At 48.1% G+C, this 25,150-nt stretch overlaps 1 protein-coding gene across 4 annotated transcripts in view; it reads right to left on the reverse strand.

Annotated features, from left to right (window-relative positions):
- FAM120B (family with sequence similarity 120 member B) overlaps window positions 1-25,124 on the reverse strand; it is a 62,283-nt gene extending 37,159 nt beyond the window's left edge. The window contains exons 1-4 of one of the 4 annotated variants that reach the window (XM_019712645.3): window positions 24,662-25,096; window positions 15,933-16,110; window positions 12,885-14,102; window positions 7,469-7,649 (exon numbers count right to left, since the gene is read on the reverse strand). In XM_019712645.3, coding sequence (XP_019568204.3) covers window positions 7,469-7,649; window positions 12,885-14,081 — 1,378 coding nt within the window. In that variant the 5' untranslated portion in view covers window positions 14,082-14,102; window positions 15,933-16,110; window positions 24,662-25,096. Of the gene's footprint in view, window positions 1-7,468; window positions 7,650-12,884; window positions 14,103-15,932; window positions 16,111-24,661 lie in introns of all 4 variants that reach the window. The other 3 variants (XM_019712646.3, XM_019712644.3, XM_019712647.3) reach the window with 3 other exon arrangements.
- Window positions 25,125-25,150: the final 26 nt, after the last annotated feature.

Genomic DNA, 25,150 nt, shown 5'->3' on the forward strand with positions numbered 1-25,150 from the left:
AAGACCGGGTATAATATAATATGATACAATATAATAAGTATAATAAATAATAATAAATGTAATGTAATACCGGGTCTTATAGTAATTTTTGCTCCAAAAGATGCATTAGAGCTGATGGGCCAGCTAGGTCTTATTTTCGGGGAAACAGGGTACGTTTGGTAGTCTGGGAACATCTCATCTACACCTAAATATTCAGATGGCACCATTTCCACTTTTAATCCAGATTATCCCTTCTACACACGTAGTCACAACTCCCTGCTCCTTCAAACCCACAACTAGGGGTTCATGTCACCTGAGACCTCCTTAAGATAAAAATGAACACATTTTGCTGGAAAATCCCAGAGCTCGGCCCATTCTCTGGGGAAATGAATCACTGCTGAGGTTTTAACCTGGCATGCACTTTTGAACTATAGCAGAAACGTCTGCAATAATTTGGTCTGTCTGAATTACAAGGAAATAATCTTAAATGCCTACACAGCAAGAAAAGCAGAAGAGGAAACTGGGTTTGGCGATTCCTGAAGGAAAAGGCTGGTTTTCTCACTGGGACGTTCAGTGTACTGGGCTGAGCTCAGAAAGCAAAGGAAACACTCGAGCAGAAGCTGTCTGCTAGTCTTCCGTTCACTACGTACGACTTTACACATGAAAACGGAGAAATACCACCAACCTGCCTGCCAGGCACAAAGGACACCCATGACCCCACTGTGAAGGCTCCTGCGTGTAACTAAGACCCTTTCCTGGGAGCAGGGTGTGCGGCGGTCCACACCTCGGACTGGACGTGACACAAACCCCCAAGGGCTGACTCCTCCCACAGGTCTGGAGGGCTGCACTGCAGGGGAAGAGAAAGGAGAAGCACCGTGGATTTTAACCTCACAGTTACTGCGATTTTCAGGTTGGTAACGATCCCCCCTTTTTTTGGGGGGGAGGGGAACAGGATTTTATTGGGGAACAGTGTGTACTTTCAGGACTTTTCCTAAGTCAAGTTGTTGTTCTTTCAATCTTAGTTGTGGAGGGTGCAGCACAGCTCCAGGTCCAGTTGCCGTTGTTAAATTGCAGGGGGCGCTGCCCACCATCCCTGTGGGACTCAAGGAATCGAACCAGCAACCTTGTGGTTGAGAGCCCACTGGCCCATGTGGGAATCGAACCGGCAGCCTTCGGCATTAGGAGCACGGAGCTCCAACCGCCTGAGCCACCGGGCCGGCCCCTCCAGACTTTTTAAACAATACGTTTGTAATATGGTGGCTCTGTAACATTTTTATCCTGCTATTTAACCTGTAATTGTTGTGTCCTTAGCCCTTAAAAATAGAGTAACTCCCTATTCTTGTGAATATTTTTGAAGACAAGCTACCTTTTAGGTCAACACCAAGGATTTCAAAATGCTGGTGGCAGTAGGCACTCTGCAAAGGCACCTCACCGACTGGTCAGCGACTGTTCAGTGGCAGGGCTGACGACCCCGTCACGGGACCATCAGGCTCCCCAATACCATGGGGAGCCCCAGAACGGTCACTGGGTGAAGTGAGGGAAGGTGGCCAGGAGCAGGACGGCTGCCGCAGGGGGCTGTCTCCAACACTGTTAGCTGCTGAGGCGTCAAGGACAGCACAGGTCCTGCCTTCGCAGCTTCTGAGTTTCTTCTATTTCCTCAAATTCACAAGGTTCCACAGTGACTTAAGCTGCGATGATCATTAGGGAGACTACAGATCAGACACAGAGGTGAGAATGGGCACCCTGTGCGGGCTGAGGGCGGAGGATTTCAGGGCTATCCCCACGCCTGGCCATCCAAACACCATGCAGTCAACTAGGAAAGCCTGCAGGAGCGAAACCAACCTGCTACGCCTCATGAGCAGACGGACTGGAGAGTCCAATCAGACAGTCATCCACATCACCAGGCCTGAAGTATCAAGGCATCGATCAGGGCCTGGGGCTCTGGCTGTGACCCACAGCGCACAGGTTCATGGCCTGGCTCTGGGCTGAGAGTCCAAACTGTGCAGTTCAAGGCACCTCAGATGTCACACGCACTTTAAATGAGCGGGCTCTTCCTGCCCGTTACACCTGCTGAGACTGGAGAGACCATCATCTCTCGCCCTCCTGCACGTGAAATTCAAGCTTCAGACTTGTCATTTTCTAAGGAATGCCTCGCTAAATGCAAAAACTCCTGGAAAAGTGGCACTTAAAACATACACTCAACAAACATGTATCGATCACCTCAGTGTGGTAAAATGCCACCTGGACAGCCCCAGCCAGCTCAGCCACAGCCCAGCAGACAGTGACCATGTGAAAACACGTGCACCAGCTGTGGTGGCCTAAGGGTGAAAAGCACACGGTACCGTCCGATAGGACATGGGGTGAGGAGGGACGTGGAGGAGTTCGTTTTCAAGGGTTGGCAGGATGCACAGAATTGATAAGAATGGCCTGAGCCAGAGAAATACATGCTGCATTGGTCAATACGGACAGTTTTTAAAGCAATACAAGTGAATGAGAGCCTAGGCACAAGAGGCAAGCCCAGCTCCGAGGACTGCCACACACGGAGGTTGGCAGACAGCAAGAGCCAGGAGGGGAGGGCGGAGCTCTCACCACACCCAGGGTCCAGCAGGGACCAACTGTGCAGAGGAGAGCAGGGGTGGGCTCCCCCAGGGCAACAGGACAGTGGTCTCGATGGACAGAGGAAGGAGAGAGGACAATTTGTCCACAGAGTAGAGAGAGAGTGGAGCAATGTTTCCATAATGTAGGGAAAAACAACCAGGAATTGGAAGATGAAGCAACACAGAGTATCAACCCCGGAAGTCCAACACCCATCTCTTAGCAGTGCCTGTAACAGAAAACAGAGATAATGAAGGGGAGGAAAATTTGTGAACATAAAGGATAAAGAATAATCTAAAACTTTTCAAGAGAAAAAACGTCACCAAGAAAGGAACAGGAGTCGCACTAATGCTTCCCTTTGTCAGCACCTAGAGGGCAAGAGCACTGCAGGGCCTGGCCGACGTGGGGCGGGGCTGCCCACCTGTCCACCCACCATCAGTAACTCGCCATCTGGACAAACTGTTGAAGCCAATGCACCCTCACATTGCACAGTCTTCACCCCAAGTTTCTGCCCAGAGGTACTGTGCACCACAGCCCAGGGAGAATGTCGGAGAGCCTGCAGGGCCAGGCTGTCATGGCAGCGGTGACCCCAGGGCAGAGCCCCAGAGAGCTGGCGCTGTGCGCTGAGGACTACACGTCCAGCCAGGGTAAGACTCAGGCTGGGCAAGATGACCACAGGGGAGCCCTGCTGACCAACCACTGGGGCCTGCCAGCAGGGTCCCAGCAGCCAATGTGCAGAGCCCTCATTAAACACTTGGCTGGCACTCAGGTGACAGTGTAGGAAGGCCAGGCCTCAGGAGTGGGGCCACACTAGCTCTCGAATCAAAGTTCCTACAGAACCCACCCTCACCCCCACCAATAAAGCTTGAGGCAAGCCCTAAAGGAGCAGGAAAGACCAAAACTCAATACTCTTGATAGCAGCCAAAACCTTCCAGCAGACGATCATGAAATACTGCACATGAGAACACATAAGCAGGACCATATGGACCCATTGTGAGCTGAAAAGTCAATAAACAGACACAGGCCCAGAAATGACAGGAAAGAAGGAATTAGTAGAGAAAGACTTGAAAACAGCTACCGTGGATAAATTTAAAAACTTATGAAGACAGGGAAGACAGAAACAGAAGATTAAAAAACAGTATCTGAAATGATGATTTCACTGGGTGGGTTACCAGCGGATTGGGGGCGGGAGGGAAGAAAGGCTCACTGAACTTGAAAACAGCAGCAGGAACTGCCCAAGGTGAAGCACAGAGAGAAAAATAGGCTAAAAGCAGCCTCAGTGCCTGAGGGACACGATGAGGTACAAACCACATACGAGTAATTGGAGGCCCAGAGTGAGAGGTGGGAGAGATGAAGACAGAAAACAGTATCTGATGAAATAACGCTCAACTTTTTTTCAAATTTGATAGGAAACATAAACTCACAGATCTGAGAAGCTCTAGACTCCCAAGCAGAATGAACAAAGTATAAGCCACTCCCAAGCTCAGCTTAAACAAACTGCTGAAAACCAGTGATCGAGAGAAAAATCTTATCGACAGCCTGAGAAAAACACTCATTACATACGGGGAACAGTAAGAAGGACTACTGTCATCGCATGAGAAACAACACAAGCCAGAGGCTACATAATGACATTTCTAAAGTGTTGAACAGAAAAATACCCCAAATTCTACATCCAGCAAAATTACACTTCTTAAAGATATTTTCAGGAAATACAACTCATGGAACTAAAATGAGCGTCACAAGAAATGTAAAAATAAGTTCTTCAGATGAAGAAACTAAAGATGAAAAGCTTGGATCTCAGAATAAAGAAATTAAGAACACCAGAAATTGTGTAGCATGTAGAGGACTTTCTCATTTATTAATTCCTTAAAAGACAACTGACTGCTTAGAGGAAGGGCTGGAAAATTACAGCCCATGGGCCAAATGTGGCCTGTTCGTTTTAATCCAGTCTGAAACCTAATAATGCCTTTCATATTATTTTAAATGACTGGAAAAATTATCAAAAGAATATTCTGTGATACAGGGAGATAATATCAAATTCAAATTTGGTGACATGGGAAAACTAGATAAAGCTGTATTAGCACACAGCCACACTCCATCACCGACATACCGTCTGCGGCCACGTCTGCACTCCAGCAGCAGGGCTCAGTATTTGTTACAGAGACTGTGGGGGACCTCAAAGCCTAAAATGTTTATTATCATCTGGCCCATCACAGAAAAAGCCTGCAAACCCCTCGTCTAAAGAAAAAATAAGAATTGTGTATTATGGAGTCTAAGATACATGCATAATCTCAAAAGAACATATCTGTTTCCATTTATGCAAGTCTCGAACCAGACCAAAATCCAGGGATGGAGGACAGACAAGTGGTCATCAGAGGGAAGGACAATGGGCCAGTATGAGGGAGCTCCTTGGTGGTGAGGGGCTGTGCTGCGTCTTGACATGGGACAAAACTGCACAGAACGATGCACACACACAAGTGAAAGAATGTGAAGTGAGCAAGGTCTGCAGCCTAGTTAAGAGCACTGCAGTGTCAATTTCCTGCTTTGTATTGTGTTTTATTATATAGTCATCTTTGGCGGAAACTGTGTGTCCTCAACGACATGGAACTCAATGTACTATGGAACTCCAAAAGTTTTAAAAATATGCAGGAGACATAAAGCAACAGTAACAAAAATAATGGACACAACGAAAGTGCACTGTTGTAGGTTTTACATCACACATAACACAATATGCTACTATCTGAAGGCAGGTTGTGATCCTTTAAAAATGAGTATCATAAACCCTAGAGCAACCACTAAAAAAAGAACAAATTTAACAATCCCACAGAGGATATGAAACAAAATACTAAAAATTTTTCAACTGATCCAAAAGAAATCAGAAGAGGATAAAATTGGGGGGGGGGGGGGACCAGAGCGAAGTGCAAAATAGAAGATGTAAAACCCAAGCATGTCAATAGTAACTTTATCTGTAAATGGTCTAAACACGCCAGTTGAAAGACAGATGTTTTTGATCAGAGGATGTGCTTGTCAGGTGACATGCTGCGTAAAAGAGGTGCACTTTAAATATAAAGAACTAGTTTAAAAGTGAAAGGACAGAAAAAAGATACAGCATGTAAATACTAACCTAAGAAAACTGGAGTGCTTATATTGGTGTCTGACAAAGCCAACTTGAAGACAAGAAATATTACTAGGTTTTTTCAAAGGGACATCTCATACTCTTAAAAGAGACATTTCATTAAGAAACACCATAATCCTCAATATACATGCACATAAGAACAGAACTTCCAAACTATTTGAAGCAAACACTAACAGAACTGAACATATAAATAAAAATCACAACAACATCTGAATATTTCAACACTCTTCCCTCAAGAACCAAGGACAAGTCAACAGGAGATGGTACAAGACCTGAACAGCCTTATTAATGTTGCTAATATTTATGGAAGGCTATGCTCCATCGTAGAGGGTATTTAACGTTCAAGCACACACATAAGAATAAGCCACTCAAACAACGTAGAATATGTCTCATCAGTACCATAAATAAACCAGCAATAGAAGCATTTTATTTTCACATCCTAATACTGTAAACTTCATCACAAAACCAAAACGTTGAGAAAAAAAAAAGGAAAGATCACTTATGAAGACAAGTTCACTTAGAGTGAGTCTTCCTGTTACTATGGTTACCTACTGAGGTCACCTACATGACTAAAGTAAAGTGCATTAACAAAGTATGGAATTCAAGTTAGTGCACCTCATGCATTTTAACCTCAGTTGAGAAAATACATTTGACTGAGCAGAACGAGGTCCAGTTATTCCCGGGTTTTAGTAAGTGGACCTGCGCAGATCAAACCCGTTTTCCAGGGTCCAGTGTATTTTGAGCCACAGTTGGGGATCAGTGGGTGTGGAGGATGAAGGCAGTTATACACGGGCTTCTGACTGAATCAGGGGCCAGTGCCCCTACCCCTGAGTTGCTAAGGTCAGCTGTGCTCTATAAACAATTCCAGGCAAATTTTATTCTCTGATGTAAAATGTTTCTCATGATGAAGATGTATTTTTTTAGTCTTAATCAATGTGCAATCATTCATGTTCAGAAAGAATACAGGCAGAGCCACATAAGACCAAAGAGAAAAAGAAATCATTCAGACAATATTTGGTCCCAAAGTAGATTACATAGGTCCTTTCGTTTCTGTTTGTAAATCAGCTTCTTTCTCATGATATAAACCCATTTCTCATCCGAGCCCTCTCCCATCCGACCATGGCGGTGCAGTCAGCCTGCCTCAGTGAGCAAGGCCTGACCTCAGAGGTCACTAAACGCAGTAAGCACCAGTTGCCTACTGCAAAGCGTCTTCTCCTGCCCCTCAGAGGGTTATAGTCCTGACTAACTGCACACGTGGTGTTAAATAAAGGTCCTCCCGACACACTCGCTGCTACTGCGCAATGGAATACAGACGGGAACATGCACAGACTTCATTACGAAAGCCTAAGGAAAATTCTGTTTTTATTTTAAAATATGAAGTACTGGATTTTCTACAATTCTTTTATGAAAATCACAGTTTGAGGGAGAGTAAACTGACACTGTCTTCTAATAATAAACACACCCTACACTCCTACAGGAGGAGAGGGTTTTCACATTTTTTAAAAAGCACGTAAAAATATAACATTTTATAGAAACAAACTACTCTTCCTGTAAGGAACCAACAGGCTGCTTGCTGATCAGATGGAGACGTCCTGTGGCATTTACCTAACTTTGTACACACGGCAGCGGTACCCTCACTTTCAGATTTCAGAGAAACCAACCCTGTTTAGCTGTATCTGTGCCCTGAAAGGATGCATGCGCCTTGGTCTGGCCAGTCAGTCACAACTTGGCCCAGATGGCGCCGTCCGGGACCCTCACCTTGGCCGCTCCCGAGCAGGAGGGAGTAGACACGCTGTCTCACGGGGCGGTACACGAAGGCCTGGCTGGGCAGAGCCTGGTCCAGTGCGTCCTCCAGGGTGTTGCTGCATTCGATCTCCCCACTGGTCAGGATGTTGTACACCAGGTAGCTTTCCCCCTGGACGTGGCGCATCCTGGCAATCTGCTCAACAGTGAAACACAAGAGTTTCTCCTCGAAAACAAAACCAAAACCGCAGCCTGCAAACTGAACAGCCGACACCTTTACATCACATGCCAGTGTTTTTCAAGGCACTTGGAAACGGAACAATTGTCACTCAAACTCAGGACGTGGAGGTGGCATTTCTGCTTCCCTTCTTCTGGGCTTCTAGGCTCCAAGAGTTGAATATGCCCCCCGCCGCACCCCCAGTCTCCAACCACCCAGCTGACCTGGCGAGCTGACCTCTAGTGTCTCGTCATTTCATCCTTCTGAGAGAAACAAAGCCACAAAAACCTCTAGCTGAGCCCCACCCCACCTCTCCCTTCTCCAACCCAAGCTGCCTTCTGGCACACACTGAGGCAATCACTACCGTCCTCGAAGCATCTGAACGGCCTCCACAAATCCTTCGCCCTGATTTTCACTCAAGACCCCACCTCACAGCGCCTCCCCTTTTCCCGCACAACCATCGCGTCCTCATAGAAACTGCCGTGGGCTGATCACACGGCACACCCTCCAGGTTCCTCAGGCGCAACCCTCCCCGCCGCCACCTGTGCTCTGCAACACTTGTCCCTTCCAGCCCCTCCCAGCCTCCCACGTCACAAGCCTCTTCCTTTTGAGGCTCACCCCAGTGTCACCTGTCCATAAACCCTCTCCTCCTCTCCCAGAACTCACCTCCCCCTGCCTCATGACGCTCCACTCACACGGACCCAACACTGTTACCCTGTCTGACCCCCACCAAATGGAACCCCCGAGAGTAGAAACGGTAGCTCACTCAAGCACCTGTCTCTGCCCTACTGAGTGAAACGTGTGCTGAACACTGACAGGTTTCTGCCTGGCAATGTCAGCAGCCTTGGCACATGGTAGGAGACCAGACACGATGTAAACTGATGCCACTTTCTCTTTAAATACTCAGAATCGGAAGGGCTACCATAACCTACATACAGCTTTGATTTTCCTGATCATTCTTATCACTGCAGGAGAAAATTAATTCCTGTTCAAAATTGCTTTTCAAAATTTAAACCCAAACAGCCCACAGCTAAAGGCATTTAAAATGTGGTATTAGGATAACGTGGAATAGCAAAATTCTGTGACTCAGGCTGTCTCATTATTTATACATACTTAAGTAGTTCCAGTTAAGTTCATTCATTATGGGAGACTTGAGTCTGAATCACTTTCTTCATGTGTAAAATAGGTTTAATAAAAGTGCCAACCTCACAACACTATTGAGGACTCAGTGAGGTAACATATGAACTGCACCTAACACGCGGCCAGGCACACAGCACAGGGTCAGTGCTAACTGTTATTACAAGGCAAGGCTCTCCCACAATGTCTGCCGTTGCCAACATTTCTTTAAATCCAGACAGCAGACAGGCTGGCCGCTTTCAGGTCAGCAAGGCTGTAGAAAAGATTTTAAAGAATGATTACTTGATACTCTAACCCACTGGAGATCATCAGACGTGATCGATTTCCCATGTGCCCCTTCTGACACAGGACCTACCACACGTGTGACAGGCATGTATTTTACGATCCTTTTAAGGAAGAACACCTTCTACTTTATTTTCCTTTTCCCTCTTCCATTTCGGATTCTTTTCATTTCAAGAGAGTTGATATTCTGACAAATTTATCTAGAAAGTTATAATAAATTATAGTTACCCTACCAAGAAATCTAAATTTTGGCAACTGTACACAATTTGAGAAGTAACACTCTTGTCTGGGTGTACAAAGCGTTTCCAGACAAATTCTCTAAACTATCATTTTAATCCATTAATTAGTTCAGTATCGCCTAGTGCCTTTTATCTGTGCCTGTGGCTGTAGATATACAGCAGTCCACACTTGGAAAACCCTTATTCACCTCATCTCAAAATTCTAAAGCTATTAATAATTCAGTTTACCCAACATTATGTAAACCACGGAGGAAAGGCAGGTATCAGGTAGTGGGGTATGCCTAGGGTTAATTGCTGGTTTCTAGGGTGCCCATGTGTGGTCAAAATACACACATGCTATAATTTTGGTTACCTATTTGATACGGCTATTTGCAAAAAATTTTAAGGAAAAACAAGGGGAACTTAGGAAACTTCAAAATTATTTTCAAAGATATAATTAAATTCAATAAACGTCACTGTGTGAGCACATGGCACCCTCGTCTGCAGACAGGCCCACCCACTGTCGGTCTTCGGGGGCAGGCCACGCGTGCCCAGACCCCACCTGCTTCACCCCAGGCACCTTCCCAGACCCCTGCAGTGGGGGCTGCAGCCAGGCCCGGTACAACCAGTCTCCAAGGCCACCAAGCCCTCGCTGCCAACCTAACTGCCCCAGTCCCCAGCCGGTCACCTGTGTGGTACGGGGCAGCCCGGGGCCTTCCGTCTGCTCACGACAGGGTCCTGCCCCTTTGCTGTGGGGCTGCCCCCTGCTGGCCCAGCCCACCTCCCACCTGCGGGAGGTGAGCACACGCGGGGATCTCTTCCAGCAGCGCGGGAGTGGGACTTCCGATGCCCATCTCCCACGCGGTAGCCGGACCTAGCGTGTTTCTAACTGTTGGATCCCGTCACCTCCACAGCCAGACTGACCTGTGTTCATCTTGTTGCCAAACTGGCCTGGAGTTTGCGCCCCCTGCCTGCTTCCATGGCCCTTTCCCATTTCTAGCTCTTTGGTCTTTTATGTGGGATTAGACTAGTTCGTTCTCTGCAGTAACACATACCGGGTGGCACCACACCCGTGCTCAAAGATGTCCAGTAATACCTCCTCGGTGAGTATAAAACTATGTCCTCAGTTCTTGCCCAGTCCACGCGCTGCCCCTTGTGGGCTGACCAATCTGTCGGCACTGTCCTTGTAGGAAATGGGCCGGGGTGCCCACTGAAACAGCGAAGGCCACAGGTGGGTCGTCGGTGGGTGAATGCCAGCCAGGGTTCAGGACAAGAGCGGGGCCCGGAGAGGACACGTGTGAGGCCCCGTGGGAGATGGGAGTGAGCTGGGCCGTCGGGCGGATGAGACTGGAAGGAGCACCCCGCGCTGCCGTGTTCCTTCCCTACGAGCACCGGGCTGGCTGCCGCGCACGGCCATCTGCAGACACAGGGCGCCCGTGTGCCTTTCCCGACCTTGTCCTTCAGGCTTCGCGGTCTACCTTTGACACCACCTCTGAAGCCCTCCTTACAGGTTCCTCCAGTCTGGCTCCAGCTCTCTGACTACTAATCCCACCGTCTGGGCCTGTGGGGGCCAAGGAGCTTCCAGACCCACAGGGAAGGTGGGTGTGGTCTGCCTGAGTCAAACGTGCAGTCAAGGCTTGGGTTCACACTGCAGGGTCTGCCAAGTACTTCCTGTGTGACTTAACCTTTCACACCTGTGTCCCCATGTGAGAAGGACATAAGTGCATCTGGCAGCAGAGCTGCATGAGGCTGAGGAGGTGACGTGAGGACAACAGGATAATTGCAGAATCTGCATAAGGATGCATTACTGGATGGTCATCTCCTCCTGGTCCATCTATTTCTACACCCACTATTCCTACAGCCAACCTACATAACGGAACTAAAAATATTTAAGAAAGTCCCGATTTAGCTCTTCTCTGTCCATCTCCACACGCCTTTCGATTTTCCCAACTCTGAGCATGGAATCTCCTCAGGCGTCTGTAATTCTTTGTCACTACCCGACCTTTCTCCCAGGCTGCACTCCCTGTTTCCTACCACCTGCCAACACTTGGAGTTCCAAGTCTATCCTTCCTCCAATTTCCAACCCACATACTTTTTCCTCTCTGAAGCATATAAGAATACACTTCAAGGTCAAACATTTTCCTCAACTCCTCAGTACTTTACCACTGATAGCTCTAATGCATGTATCACATTCAACTTTTCACGATAATTTTCTGTGTAACAAATTAGCTTATCTGCTATAACGCATGTAACAGAGAGAGGTGAAGGGCTTTTCAGGGTAGCAGACTCCTTACAGCTGTACAGAGGGAGGAAGAAGTCACGAACGAGCAAATCTACAGCTGCAAGACAAGGAACAAATATGCACTCAGGATCCAAGGAGCAGCTACTATGACACAGACAGTGTGACAGGCACAAGGGGTTTGGCAGTGAGACATTAATCAAACACGAAATCCCAACGGGCATGTGCTACAAATGTCAGGCACACTCACCAGCAGGCACCACAGACAGGGTGGGTCCTCGGGGCTTCTGAGGGTGTGACTACCCAGCTGTGACAGAAGAGACTAGCAGAAGGGCAGGACAGCTTTCCAGAGCAAGCAGAGACGTGGGAGTGGCTAGGTCAGGGTGCGCCATGGCCCCACAGAGACTAGTGTTCGGTCCTCAGAGAATGAAATGCAAATGTGGCTTTCTTCCTGCATGTGTCACAGACTGACTGCAAGGGTACAGTGTGCAGGCCAGACAAAGGACGGCTCAATCTGCAGTGGGAAGTCGACAGGTAAACATAACAAGACTGGGAGAGATGGGTTATGTAAAATGGGACAGCTAATTCCTAGCTTTGTAACTTATGTACATAACTAGATGAAAGACGGCGACGCTCACGATGCCAGGAACAGTAACAGGTTTCTGGGTAATGAGTTTGCTTTTGAACTTGTTGAGGGATGTGGACATGTATCTTTCCTGTTACACCAGGATTAAATGGCATAATACATGTAAAGCACATAGCACAGGACCTCACACAGAAGTGGTTAAACCATGGCCCTCCTGTCAAAACCCCTCAAGGCCTCTCCATTACTTTCAGAACTAAGTCCAAATTCTTGGTGTGGTATTTAATAGTCTTCACAATCTGGATGCAGTCTACCTTTTCCCAATTTTTCTCCCTACTTCCTCCCTCAAATCCCATGTTCCAGTCCACTGTCTGACCACTGTGCCCAAAGTGACACAGACCCCACACTCTGCGCCCGCCGTGCCCCCACCACCAGTCACTGCCTGTTCAAAGTCAATGTCGGCCCCCATTAAGGTCTGGCCCCAGTTCCACTCCTCCGCGAACTTCTGTCTGCACCTTAACCCACAGTGATCACTCTCCTTCAAATTCCCAGAGCTCTCTTCTGTAACAGTGTCACACATACTTTATAATGTGAGTTTTCACGGATTGTCACATGAAACTAAACTCCCGGAACCCTGGTCTGTGTCCCCACAGTGCCTTCACCGCTGCAGGCAGGCAGGATGCACTGACTCCAGTCCCTCGATGGGTACATTTTCAACCCTAATATATTAGATTCTGGTGGGCATGTCTACGTACCTTTAAGATTTCAGTGTCTGAAACCATGGTTACTTGCTGTTTGATTTCAGGCTCCATATTCATGGGGTCTTCTTGTTTAATTTCAGGGTCTGTACACACAGGAACTTCTTGGTTGGATACAGGGTCTATACACATAGGACTTTCTTGGTTAGAGTCAGGATCTGTACACACAGGAATTTCTTGCTTGGATTCAGGGTCTGAACTCATGGATACCACCTGCTTGTGCAAAGTTGCTATACCTTTGGGTTTTTGGAAAATCCACGGAGATGTCTGTCCTGGCAAAAGATACGATGTCACCCCTTTATAAAAAAGAGCTTTGTTTGGTCCCAAAGGTAACATCTCTTCTAGCTTTTTCTCACCTTGGTGTAAGCGAAGAACTTTAGCTATGTGGTGTGCTACAGCTGAGATAGTGCTCCCTTTCTTGTCCAAGTTCTCCTTCACAGAGGTATAGGAAGACAAGCACTTGTACCGGAAGCTTTCAAACACGCCGTCCGGGACTATGTCATTGCCAAGCAAGCAGGCCAAGAGAGGAAGGTCTGCTAGGCCGAGGCCCAGACTCTCACAGAGCTTCTGTCTACAGAGCATGACGGTGTCGAGACTGTCCAGACAGAGCTCGCTAATTGAAAAGTAGGGACAGGTATCATAAATTAAGTAGTCGGTGTCTTCTCCGAGAATCCCAAGACAGTTATTCTGGAGGCCATAGGAGGCTACCTCATAGTCGGCCTCCTGTAACGAACACAGAGTGTCCTGACCCAAGGCCTTCAAAGCAAACCGCGTAAATATGGCCAGCCCCGAGGGGATGAAGAACATGTGTCTGCCGGGCTGCTTCCTGTGGGACTTGATGTAATGGAAAACCTTGGCGATCTCCCTGTTGTTCTTGAGTCTTCGTTTCACCCACACGTCTCTCTTATCCTGCTCCACCATGCCATCAAAGAAGAATATCAACTTGATGCCAACAGCTGCAAAGGTTTTAACAAATTCTCGCAAAGCAGCAAAGTACTCTCTCCACTGGCCGCCACAAACCCACGACTCGGGAGTGTACCAGTACCTGAGGCAGCACATGGCGTCCACCACGATGGTGGGCATGCAGCCAGGGTGCTTGCTCCGGTGGCGCTCGGCCAGCTCTTTCAAATTGACTACGGTGCATACCTGTGGGCAGGTACTCGCCACAAACCCCTGTAAGCCTCTCACCCCCATAACTGCACTCCTGGAAAGGACCTGGAAAGGAAAATAGAGTAGTCATTACGGCATTATCAGCAGAGATGTGGCACCTTACAAAGCAAGCACAAGACAATACTTAATACTTATTCTCTATTTCCAAAAAACCCCTGGTCACCAACGTGACATGTTAACACGATGTGCTGGTCGGGAGTATAAAGCGTTTTCAATGAAAACGCATGAGGAACTTTGAATTTTCACAAGGACAACACAGTGTAGCATCTTTTAAGATTTTCACAAAGACTATTATTCAACAGATTTCTCAACTAATTTCAAAACCAGATGAACAGTTTTCAAAGAAGTAATATTTCCCATGTAGGAACTCAACTAGAAGTTAATTTTGAAAGCCTAAAACATAAACTGGTACATGCAACCTGGATGCTTCTCAAACTAATTTTGAAGAGCGCAAGAAGCCAGACCAAAAAAGAGCGCACACTGTATGGTTATATTGATATAAAGATTCTAGTTCACTGTGAGTTGAGCTCATTTGTAGTGACAGAGAGTACGTCAGTGGTGCCCTGGGTGTGAGCAGGTGGGAGGGCGGGATTTACAAAGTGGAAACTTCTGAGGTGATGGGTCTGTTCATTACCTTGCTTATGGTGATGGTCTCAGTGAACACGAGCTACACCTTGTTAAACTGTACATTATAACCATGTGCACTTTACTGTATGGCAAGCACGCCCCAATAAAGGCATTACAAAGAAAACTACGGTGCACCCTTGAACAGCGTGGGCACCGAACAGCCGCACACTTGGAAATCTACCTGTACCTTACGTCGGCCCCCTGCCAGTGCGGGTCCCCAACCTCGGATCAAACATAGCATGGTACATGAAAATTCATAATGACAAACGTTTGTATTTGTAACATCTGAGGTGGGGAATAACTGACTTTGAATGGAAAACTGCCCACTCTAAAATATAAAACATACAACATGGTTCACAGAGCTAGAATTCGAAATTTGAAAAAACCTAAGCAGAGTACTTCACAATAAGTGAGCTGTCCTTGTATATAATAGAGGTGACATCAGACATTGTTCGAGTACGTAATAACACCCGCGAAGGTCACAAAAGTCCCAAGTGACATCTATTACTTTAACGGTTTATCCCTTTCACTTTGGTTTTCTTTAAGAGTCGTCAGGACTTAGGGTCCTTTGATAAAACAAAACAAAAACCCTTATTACTCAGAGAGCAACACAAGAACACATGGTGTGTCCATCGTAGGCTTAGGACGGAGAGCAGCAAGCCATGCCTCAGGGGCAGAGGCCATCAGTCACAGCTCTCGAACGGCAGTGAGCTCCCCCCACACACGCTGGGCGCTCGATACAAAAGATCTGCCATCTTTCTAACAGCCATGACAGGTAAAAATCTACAAGCTGCATTTCACAAATGAAGAAACTAAATAAATTACCAGATTGAGAAAAGGCACCATCACAGGGTTATCTATCACTTAAGAATTTACTGCCTGTTAATGGGCAGTGGCCCCTATCAGCACAATTTCAAGTTATCTGTTTAATAGCCATTATTATGAAAACCATATAAAAATTGAGTGGACATATGCAGCACGTTTATGCTGAAATTTCGGGAAGTCCTGCTTATTAAGTTATTAAACCTAACAGAGTGCACAGATCCATACACCCCAAACACTGCACAGCTACCATGTTCCCCTGAAAATAAGACCTAATCGGAAAAGAAGCCCTAGCATGATTTTTCAGGATGACATCCCCTGAACATAAACCCTGTGTCTTTTGGAGGAAACCTTAATATGAGAGCTGGTCTTATTTTCGGGGAAACACGGGATTACTAGCGGTGCATTTCTCTTGGGAACATTTACCAAGGGATGTGAGTTCTGAAGCAGAAACCGGACTTCATAAAATGATTATCGCCACTACGAGGTGGTCCTACCGCTCGGACCTCTGGGCACAGACCCTGTGCCTCTGACGGCTGCGTGTACTTCTCCGCAGGATGTTCCAACATGGTAGGTAAGAAGGCACAGGTTTGGAAAGGGGGCGCTAAGAACAAAAGAAGGGGGGGTCAGAAGGCTCAGACTTCACAACCTCTCTCTAGGTTGACACTTTGAAAAAAGCAGGCTTGCTGATAAGCGAAGCAAAAGCAAGCCTTAAAACTTGGCGTCTGCCTCAGTTTCCGCACTGAGGACACTCCACTCCTTTCACTGGGCCCCAGGCTGGGTGCTGAGCATGGGTTCCCAGCAAGCCCCAGCCGCCCTGGGAGCCGCCCACTGGCTCTGGGTGCTCTGGGCGCAACAGAACCTGCCTCCAGCCCCGCCCCCCAATGAGGCCCCATTGGCAGCTCTGTCACATATGGTTGGCTGCCTTCCCTCACCAACAAAAAGGGACTTTTGTTTCAAGCATTTTTCTATTAAAACTGCAAGTGACAACACTGGGATTCTCAAAACACTCTCATCTATTTTACAAGAAGTCAGGCTCAACTCTGCCTGATTTTATTCCAATGTTTTCCCTCCTTCCTCACCCAGGAGTGAAAAGCTCATTATTTTAACGAAACACACACTGGTTTTTCCTGTCTTCCACACAGCCAGTTTCTCACATTTTGAATCACAAATTACCTCAGGGATGTCACCTACAATGTTCTCGTCTATGACGTTTACAAAGCAAAGTTTGAGAGGCAAAGATTTGGGCACTTGTGACGTTAGAGGACACCTTCAGGTAGTTCAGCTCCTCGAAATGCCCAGCGGAGGCTCCCCCTGCCTTACTGCAGTTAGCATGTGGGAAAACTAATGCTTAAACAGATCATTTTTGTGGATACTACCTTTTTAAACACTTCTTTGTTTTTAAGCCCTTTATTGCTGAGAACATATACTGAGGTTTTCATTCTCTATCTTTAGGTACTTTTTAAGATAATTACATACATATATAATTTCATCTACTCTACCTGCAAATTATAAGGAAATTTTCATTAGAAAGAAAGAAAAGTTCTATCTCATTCGCTAGGAATCTTAGTACCCGAGCACAGGCTGGGAATCCCTCCAATCAATGAGCCTCTCCAGAGCAGATGATGTCACTGCCATAACCCCAACACCTGCAGTGCGTGGCATGCAAGGGGCCCAGTATTTGTGAATGAGTGAATAAATGGAGGCATCACAGTGCAGCTGTACAGAGAAATCAGGAATCAACGAGTCTGTAGACACCAGATGAGGGGAAAGGACACATACAAGAAGTCCTGTCCGGACCTCGAGCCGCTGACAAGCTGGTTTGGCAACAGCGTCAGTGCAGGACATTTCATGAAGGAGCGGCTGCAGGCACACAGGGGAGGTGCTGTGCTGGAGGCGGCCTCGCTCCTAGGAAGGGCTTCCTTCTACTCACAGCCACACAAATCCCAACATATTGGGTCACCAGTACACGAGGAAGTGGACAGAAGTCCAGAAGCTCCTTTATTCACAATCTCTGCATGGACAGAGAAATGAAGCGAGCGGTATGCCTCGCTTGGCAAAAACCTATCAACCCTACCTGTCACTGACAGGACGGGTCAGAGACGCCACGTGCAGTCAGTGTGGACACAAGGACAAAGGACGCAGACAGCCAGGGGACACTTCCCATGGAGGCAGCGTTTGCAGGGCCAGCAGGACCAGCAGTGTGGCCACCTTAGCACACACCCAGCGCCCCAGGGGTGGCAGGCCGTCACCCCTGCACACACACACTGACGAGGGAGCCTGGGGACGCTGAGTCAGGGGCTTGACCAGCTGGAGTTGACCACAGTACAGTTTTCTCAGTCAGAGACAAGCAGCTCCATGTCCACGGAGCAACAAAACCATACCTTTGGGTTTATCCTCATCAGACAGAAGTGCTCTGTCTACAAGACAAAAATCTAGGGATTAACGTGTAACATTGCAGTGTGTGGGCTCTGAGCAGGAGTGAACAGAAAAGAGAGAGGCTCATCCTATTAGAAAGTTGAATAATGTTGGGTGAATTTGTTAAACAACGGTCCAGGACGACAGGGACAAAACACGCAGACCCACTTTCTGTTCCGCACTTCATTTCCAAGTCTCAGGGAATTGTCTGTTCTTTCACTGGTAGTGCTGGCGGCGCCAGGGCCTGCGGTGAGGTCCCCTGATGCTGGTATCTGAAGGCCACTCTCCTCTCCTTTTCTCCCCCTGACCCCACCCAAGAGAAATCCACAGGGACCCCAGACACAGAATCCCAAAGGTCTGTCACACGCCAGCACAAAGCACAGTGTTTGCTCCATGTCTACTGAGTTGTGACAGACGCGCGAACAACCAGGTAAGTCAGTAAATTAAGGGTGGCCCACCTGGGTGTGTCTCCATGCTTCAGAGACCTGCACGCAGGACTCATCCAACACTGACAGAGACGCCGTCCTGGAGCAAACGCCACCCAGGCTCCTGAGCCCTATTCTCCACGAGGCCTCGACCTCAGGGCCAGCTGGTCCCCGCAGAGGCCAGTGTCAGCAGTCCTGCTGGGTCAGTTCAGAGAATCCCCCCCTCGATATCTGATCAAAACCCACAGCCCCCACCCTGATTCTCACAGCCCCTCACGCCGCCTGTAGCCATAAATCCTGTCTTTGGACATTCGAGGTGACTCCCCTCTAGCTCCACACAGCAGCAGTCTGGAATAAAGTGTTCCTCACTGTTCTACGTTTCAAAATAATTTCTTCTTTAATGAAGCCTGTGGCTATTGCGACGTACTTTATATGCCTGGGTTTAGAAATCCAGACCCGGATGGCCTGGAGGAGCCTGCAGGGCAGTGTGGCCATGACCAAGAGTCACAACACGGCAGGAGCACCTCTTCCAGCTGTGTGCTGGGAGAAGGGCAGCTGCTGGGCAGGCTGACGACAAAAGGAAATCTCTCGAACAAAACTGCTGAGTTCAAACTCTAACCTCCACTTTCTAGCAGTGAAACTCTGAGCAACTTACTTTCTTATCAGCAAAATGCTTCCTAAGACCTACTCTATAAACTGCTGTGATGCAATGTCATTTAGATTATAAATTTATTCATATAACACTTATCAGTTGCCTAAAGTTTAGTAAAATCTGCCCAGCACCAGCCAAAATTCTTAATTTATCTAAACATTTAAAACAAAGCCATATAAATGTTAGCAAGGGTTTACTAAGGATTTTCATAAGCTAGATCACTCTTTAATATTGGGAATATATTTATTTATAAAATTTTTTTGCTGATTAAAAAGGTAGCCATGTTCTTTGCAGAAAATTCATAGACAGAACAAAGAACAAAACTACTGATAATCTCACCTTCCAAAAATAATGGCTACAATAAATATCTTAGAGTACATACTTATACTTTTTTATTATTGGTTTTAAAAATTGGGATCTTTTCTATGATCTATTTTGTATATTAATTTTTTATGAACATATTTCCAAATCATTGTTAACCTCGTATGGTGTCATTTTAACAGACGCACAATGTGGGTGTAAAATGAATTATTTGACCCTACTGTTGAGTACTTAGACTATTTCCAATACTGCATGCCAAGAAGTAAGAATGTGAATCACATCTGTGTATAAAAATCTCTGATCACATCTTGGATGGTTTTCTTGGGATAAATCTGAGGCGTGAAACTGCGGAGTCAAAGTAAAAACACATCCTGGTAACTTTTGTCCAATAGTCTGCCCATCTACAGCTGTAACTCTAACATCCATTTCTCCTCAACAATACCAGGGTAATTTTATGTGAACATAAACTTGGTCTACTCAGTCAGTAAGCAGCTTCGCGTCAGTCACCACAGCGACACTAAGCGATGAACAACACAGACAGGGCCCTGCCCGCTAGCGGCTTACACTGCAGCAGGAAAACATCCCGCAAGCAACAAGCACGAGGGCAGAAGAGTAGGACAGAGAAGGGCAGAGAGAGTGGGGACCCTTCAGCGGGAGTCGCGGCCCACATCCTGGATCCACGACAGCTGTCCGAGTGAGACGATGAAAAGGCAAGAAAGGCAGGCAAGTCAGGTAGAAATGGGAGACCGGGCGGGAGGCATGAAGCAAGAGTAGTAAGAGATGCATTTTTTTAAAAGTCCCTAAAGTGTCTTTTTTATTATTAAATGGATGTTTCTAAGATGCTTCAAGTATCTGTTCTATTACATAGTTTAACCTGCAACTTTATGTACATTATAAATGTGTTCCTCAAACATGGAAAATTGAAGTAACAAAGCCAAACCCTATGTGTGCTAGAACCTCTGCTCTAAGGGAAGAGCGAGGAGATGAGGCTGCAATAGGCAGGGCCAGACGGCAAAGGGGCTTGCAAACCACACACACGTGTTTACACTTCATCCAAAGGGAAATCCAGTGACGTTCGAGGTGTTTCACAACGTGCATTTTAGAAACACTGCCCTGCCTACGTCGTGGAGAAGGTGTGGAGGCAGGCAAGACGAGATACACGAGGGGCTGTCGTGGACGCCGGTTTTCTGGCTGCCCACTATCCAACACCCCTCCAGTTCTGGAAGAACCCCATTTCCTACTGCAAAAGACAAAGGAGGGCAGACGACCCTCTGCTGCCCCACCCCATCCCAATGAACGGAAGGCATGAGATGTACATTGTCACATCCGCTGCATAAATATTCACCTAGTGCTTCAGGCCTCCTGCCATCAGTTGGGGGCACAACAGCGAACAAAACAAAGTCCTGTCCGAGACCTGAATCTCTAAAGACGGCGGCAAAGGCTCAGCGCCATCAAAAAAGGAGAATGTGGGGGCGTGTACACATACCGTGTTGCCCTGAAAATAAGCCCTAGCATGATTTTTCAGGATGACATCCCCTGAACATCAGCCCTAATGCGTCTTTTGGAGCAAAAATTAATATAAGACCCAGCCTTATTTTTGGGGAAACATGGCATGTCAAAACACATCAAACTATACACTTTAAAACGTTTTTCTGTTCCAGAACTTTATGCAAAGACCACCACTACTTTTTTCACCAGAAAGCACACAGGAAACAGGTCCTCTAGTCCCACAGCCCCTTATCAGTTTTGTTCAGACAACACTGGAAAAGGCACGCTCCAGCAGGTGTGCTGCCTTCAACCACCTGCCTGAGGCTGCAAACAGTGGCAAACAGTGACAGTAACACTGGGATTGGAACCCGAACCTTCCCCCCTCCAAAGCCTGTGCTCCTTTCACTGGGCCACAGCCCACCTGACACTGCTGCATTTCAGAGGGATCAGATCACTCAATGCTGAACTAAGTCCAAAGATTACCTTTCCTGGAGATTCCCCCAGTCCCAGGACTGAAGGAGCAACGCAAAACGCTGGGCCCTGGGCCTGTCCCACCCAATGCAGGGCGACAAAACCCCTTCTAGGTCTGTGAAGCATGATGTGAAAACACTGTCGCTGATCAAAGGAGGCAAATGTGTGCACACCTGTAAAAAGGTTTGCTTCATTTATCCAGAATTCAGGATACGAATCCAACAGAAAGTTTGAAACTCATGAGTTAAAGCTAAAACGATTTACTCGCAGGAGACTTCTTCAGGCTCTGACTTACCATCTATGGACTAGTCTCTATCCAGTTCTAACTACCCCTAAGCCCACAGCAGAGCAAGTATGGAAGAGCCCTTGAGGCAGGCATACTGCCTGTCAGTGGAAAAAATGGCTGACAGCCAACCTACGGAAAGGACAGGAAAACAAATAAACAAAAAAAGCTGAAAGACATAAAAACTCCAAACAAATAACAGGGAAACAGCTGTCTATGCTTCTACAGCACTGACACTGCTTACATCACAATGTAGCAAAGTATGTTTACAACGTTTATTGAGATTACAGAAAGTTTACATCACTCAGCACATTCTATCAAGAAAGCCATGGAAATCATATATTTTGGAAAGATTTCATCCTAAATGGGAGATGTGCGTGCTTAATGAGCAAAACCTCAAAATTAAACTACCCAGAAAACTCTGCTGTTCAAAAAGACTTTCCCATTGCCATGGCTGGCAATGATTTTATTCTAAGTGACTTCACAATAGCTTACATAAATCCGTACTGAGTTCACTGGGCTACAGTACTAATGGGGACAGCACGCCTACTGACGTTTATAAAGCCCAGCATACCTATGTGGATGCGTGTAGCCAGACAGATATGCTGAAGGATGTAATTTGGCCCATGGTATAGTCAGAGCTCCGTAGTGAGCCCTGACTTAAATGGATTCCTCCTTACTGAGTAATATTTGTTTAAAAGAAAAGGGTGCTCAGGAACTGGGTCTCTTGCCTCACAATGGCCCTGATTTACTGTCCGACTGAAGACAAATCATTTAATCTCTTTGTATATCATTAATTTCCTTATTCGTAAAAATAACCTAATGACTTACTTCTCAATTATGTGGATTTTAAACTACTTATAAAATCTCTTAGAAATATCTTATTGTATGTATATAAATAATTTAAACCTTAAGTAACATTTTAAATCTCTGAATCTTTTCCAACAGCACACCTCTCAAAGAAACAGATGTCTAAAAGCAAGTTAAAACAGTCACTTATACATGTTAAAAGTGCTATAGAAATAATTGATAGCATAAGGGTTGCCTCATTTTCAAACTAATAAAGAAGGCAATTAATTCCTCTGCATTTCCAGTGTATAACCTTAGTTTCCACGGAGATAACACTTGCTTTTATGGTCTCAACTAAGAGGACTTTCCTTCTGACCATTGACCTTTCCTTGAAGGACGGGACACCCCAGCAGTGACATAACGGCGTGCATTGTCGCAGAGGTGCCTGTGCTGAGCTGCAGGTCTCTGCCATGTCCCTCCCTAACCGGAGAGCGAACTAAACCAGGTTGCAGCAGGAATCCGACAGCACCATTCATTCCTATTTTCTCTCTCAGCCTCAGCAACAAGCACACACAAGGAGTCCCAGGTGGGGAAGGGAGGAGTCTCAAGGACAAGAACACAAAACCAAAACAGCAGGATATGACAAATGGCCAATTCCGTAGCAATCCAAGTTGTGTAGAGCCTGAAACTTATGATTCAAGGTCCCTCTTTAAAAAAAACACAAAAAAACCTAATTATAAACAGAAGACCACTGAGGTTCTTCCCAGGGACTTGGAAGAGGCCCGTGAAAGTGAGGAACCTGATGCCTGAACTGCATCGGCTTTACAGTAATTCTGCCCCATAAATGACACCCAGAACTCAGGTTCAGGGGTGGGGTAGAACCTGAGAATACTAAAAAGCACACGTGTCCTCAGATGTCACCCACTGCAGTCTTCTCAGTTAGTGGTTTGCAGGCAAGAGACTTCCGTATGTCTGGAGGTTAGATGGTTAGAAATTACACCAAGAAACTGGGAAGTGACGTGGTCAAGAAGAGATTACCACTGAGGGACCTGACACAGCTATGGGACAGTATGACCAAGTGGTGACAGTATTGTCAGTGCTTTTCATGGACACAACTGGTAAGGAAAGCAGAACGACAAAAGGAGTGGCAAGGTCAGAGGAAACGTTTCCACTATGGCGGAGCTGAGATGGCGGAGATGGGGTGGGGGGGGTGGGGGGAATCAAAACAGAGAAGATGTGAGAAGGCTGTGGCCACCTCCCACCAGCCAGCTGCAGACAGGGCAGGCCAGAGAGCACACGTAGCCGGAAAGCTGTGATTCACAACAGGCAGAGGACAAAACGAAAGGGGACACCAGGCACTGCTGCAAACAACTTACTACATTCAGGGGATGAGCAGTGAGGGGCCTGCCCTCCAGACTTGCTCCCCTGTGCGCTTCTCTGGGTGTGACCACCTGCTCAGACGCTGCAGCACCAAACACGGAGGCTACAGGGATGCCTGCACTCCACTGCTTCCCATCACACTCACCTCCACTCTCTCCACTGCCACTTCCAAGTTTCCCTCCTTCCGCACTCTCTGTAGCTTCCTGCCATGCCCCATCTTTCCCCGAATATGCCAGAGGCTCTAATCTCCCATCTGAGCACTGTTCTCTCTGCAGAAACGAAAGGCCTCTAGCCCGTTTCCCTCCCAAACTCTGCTCAAACCCCCTCCTGCACAGAAACTCCCTGGCCCCTCCCTGGCCGTCTTGGACAAGGCACCCCCCAGATACCCGTCACCCCACTGTCACTGTCGGAGCTCGTTGCCGGCAGCGAGCCCACCCTTTCCTCTTTCTCTCCGAGGCCCTAGCACTTGCTGGGCGCGGGGCTGCGTGCACGACAGCCGGAGGTGACCGGGGGCAACGGCACAGTTCTGACACGCCAAGTGCAGAGGTCAACGGCCGCCTCTCTGGGTGATGAACGGAAGAGCCGGGCAGCGGAGGGCAACCGAGCTGACCCGAGCCCGCAAACATGTCAAGGGAGGACGACGCCGAGTAGAGGGCAGGGAGCACAGAGCGGGGTCGGGAGCTGACAGGACCGACAGGCCCGGGAGCGGAAAGGCGGGGAGGGGCGAGTCCCACGCCCAGGAGCATGACTGCGGCGCTGAGGGCGGGCAGGGCCGCAGGGGCTCGCACCCGGGCCCCGGAGACCCCCCACAGGGCTCACGGCCGGGGCGGCCGAGACGGCGCAAAACCGCGAGCGCAGCCAGCGGAGCCAAGGCCGACGCGCCGAGAGAGGCACCCGGACGGCGCCGACTCCGCAGGCCCGGCCCTACCTAGAGATGCGCCAGCACAGCCGGAGGAGCGCCCGCACCTCCCTCGGCCCCGCCGTAGCCACCGGCGCACTTCCGCTTCCGCTGGGGGAGCTTCCGTTCGACGCACAGCCCTGCGGGAGGAGGAGCGAGACACGCAGGCGCTGGGGTAGCGTCGAGCCGCGCAGGCGCCGAGGAGCGAGTTGCGCAGGCGCGGCGCCCGTTGCCTGGGAAACCGCGCGGTGCAGCGGAGGTCGGCGTCAAGCCGTCCCAGCTTCCAGCACGCGCTGGTGGGGCGCCGCCCCTTCCACCGTTCGCTGCGGGGCCTGCGCTGCCGGATGAATTGGTGGGCAGGTGGGGACCCCTGATGCCGCGGTTCTGCGCAAGCACTGAGTGTCCAGCCTCCTCAGCCCCTGGCCAGCTGAAGGGCTCTCAGTGCGTCCGAGCCCACGTCCGCGGGGGGCGTGGCCGGGCGCTGGGAGCACCGAGCGGGGGGTGCGCTCGCCGGCCGTG

This window comes from Rhinolophus sinicus, chromosome 2 (assembly GCF_057876585.1).
Source record: "Rhinolophus sinicus isolate RSI-liver-muscle chromosome 2, RSI-T2T, whole genome shotgun sequence".
In the NCBI taxonomy this organism is placed as follows: Eukaryota; Metazoa; Chordata; class Mammalia; order Chiroptera; family Rhinolophidae; genus Rhinolophus; species Rhinolophus sinicus.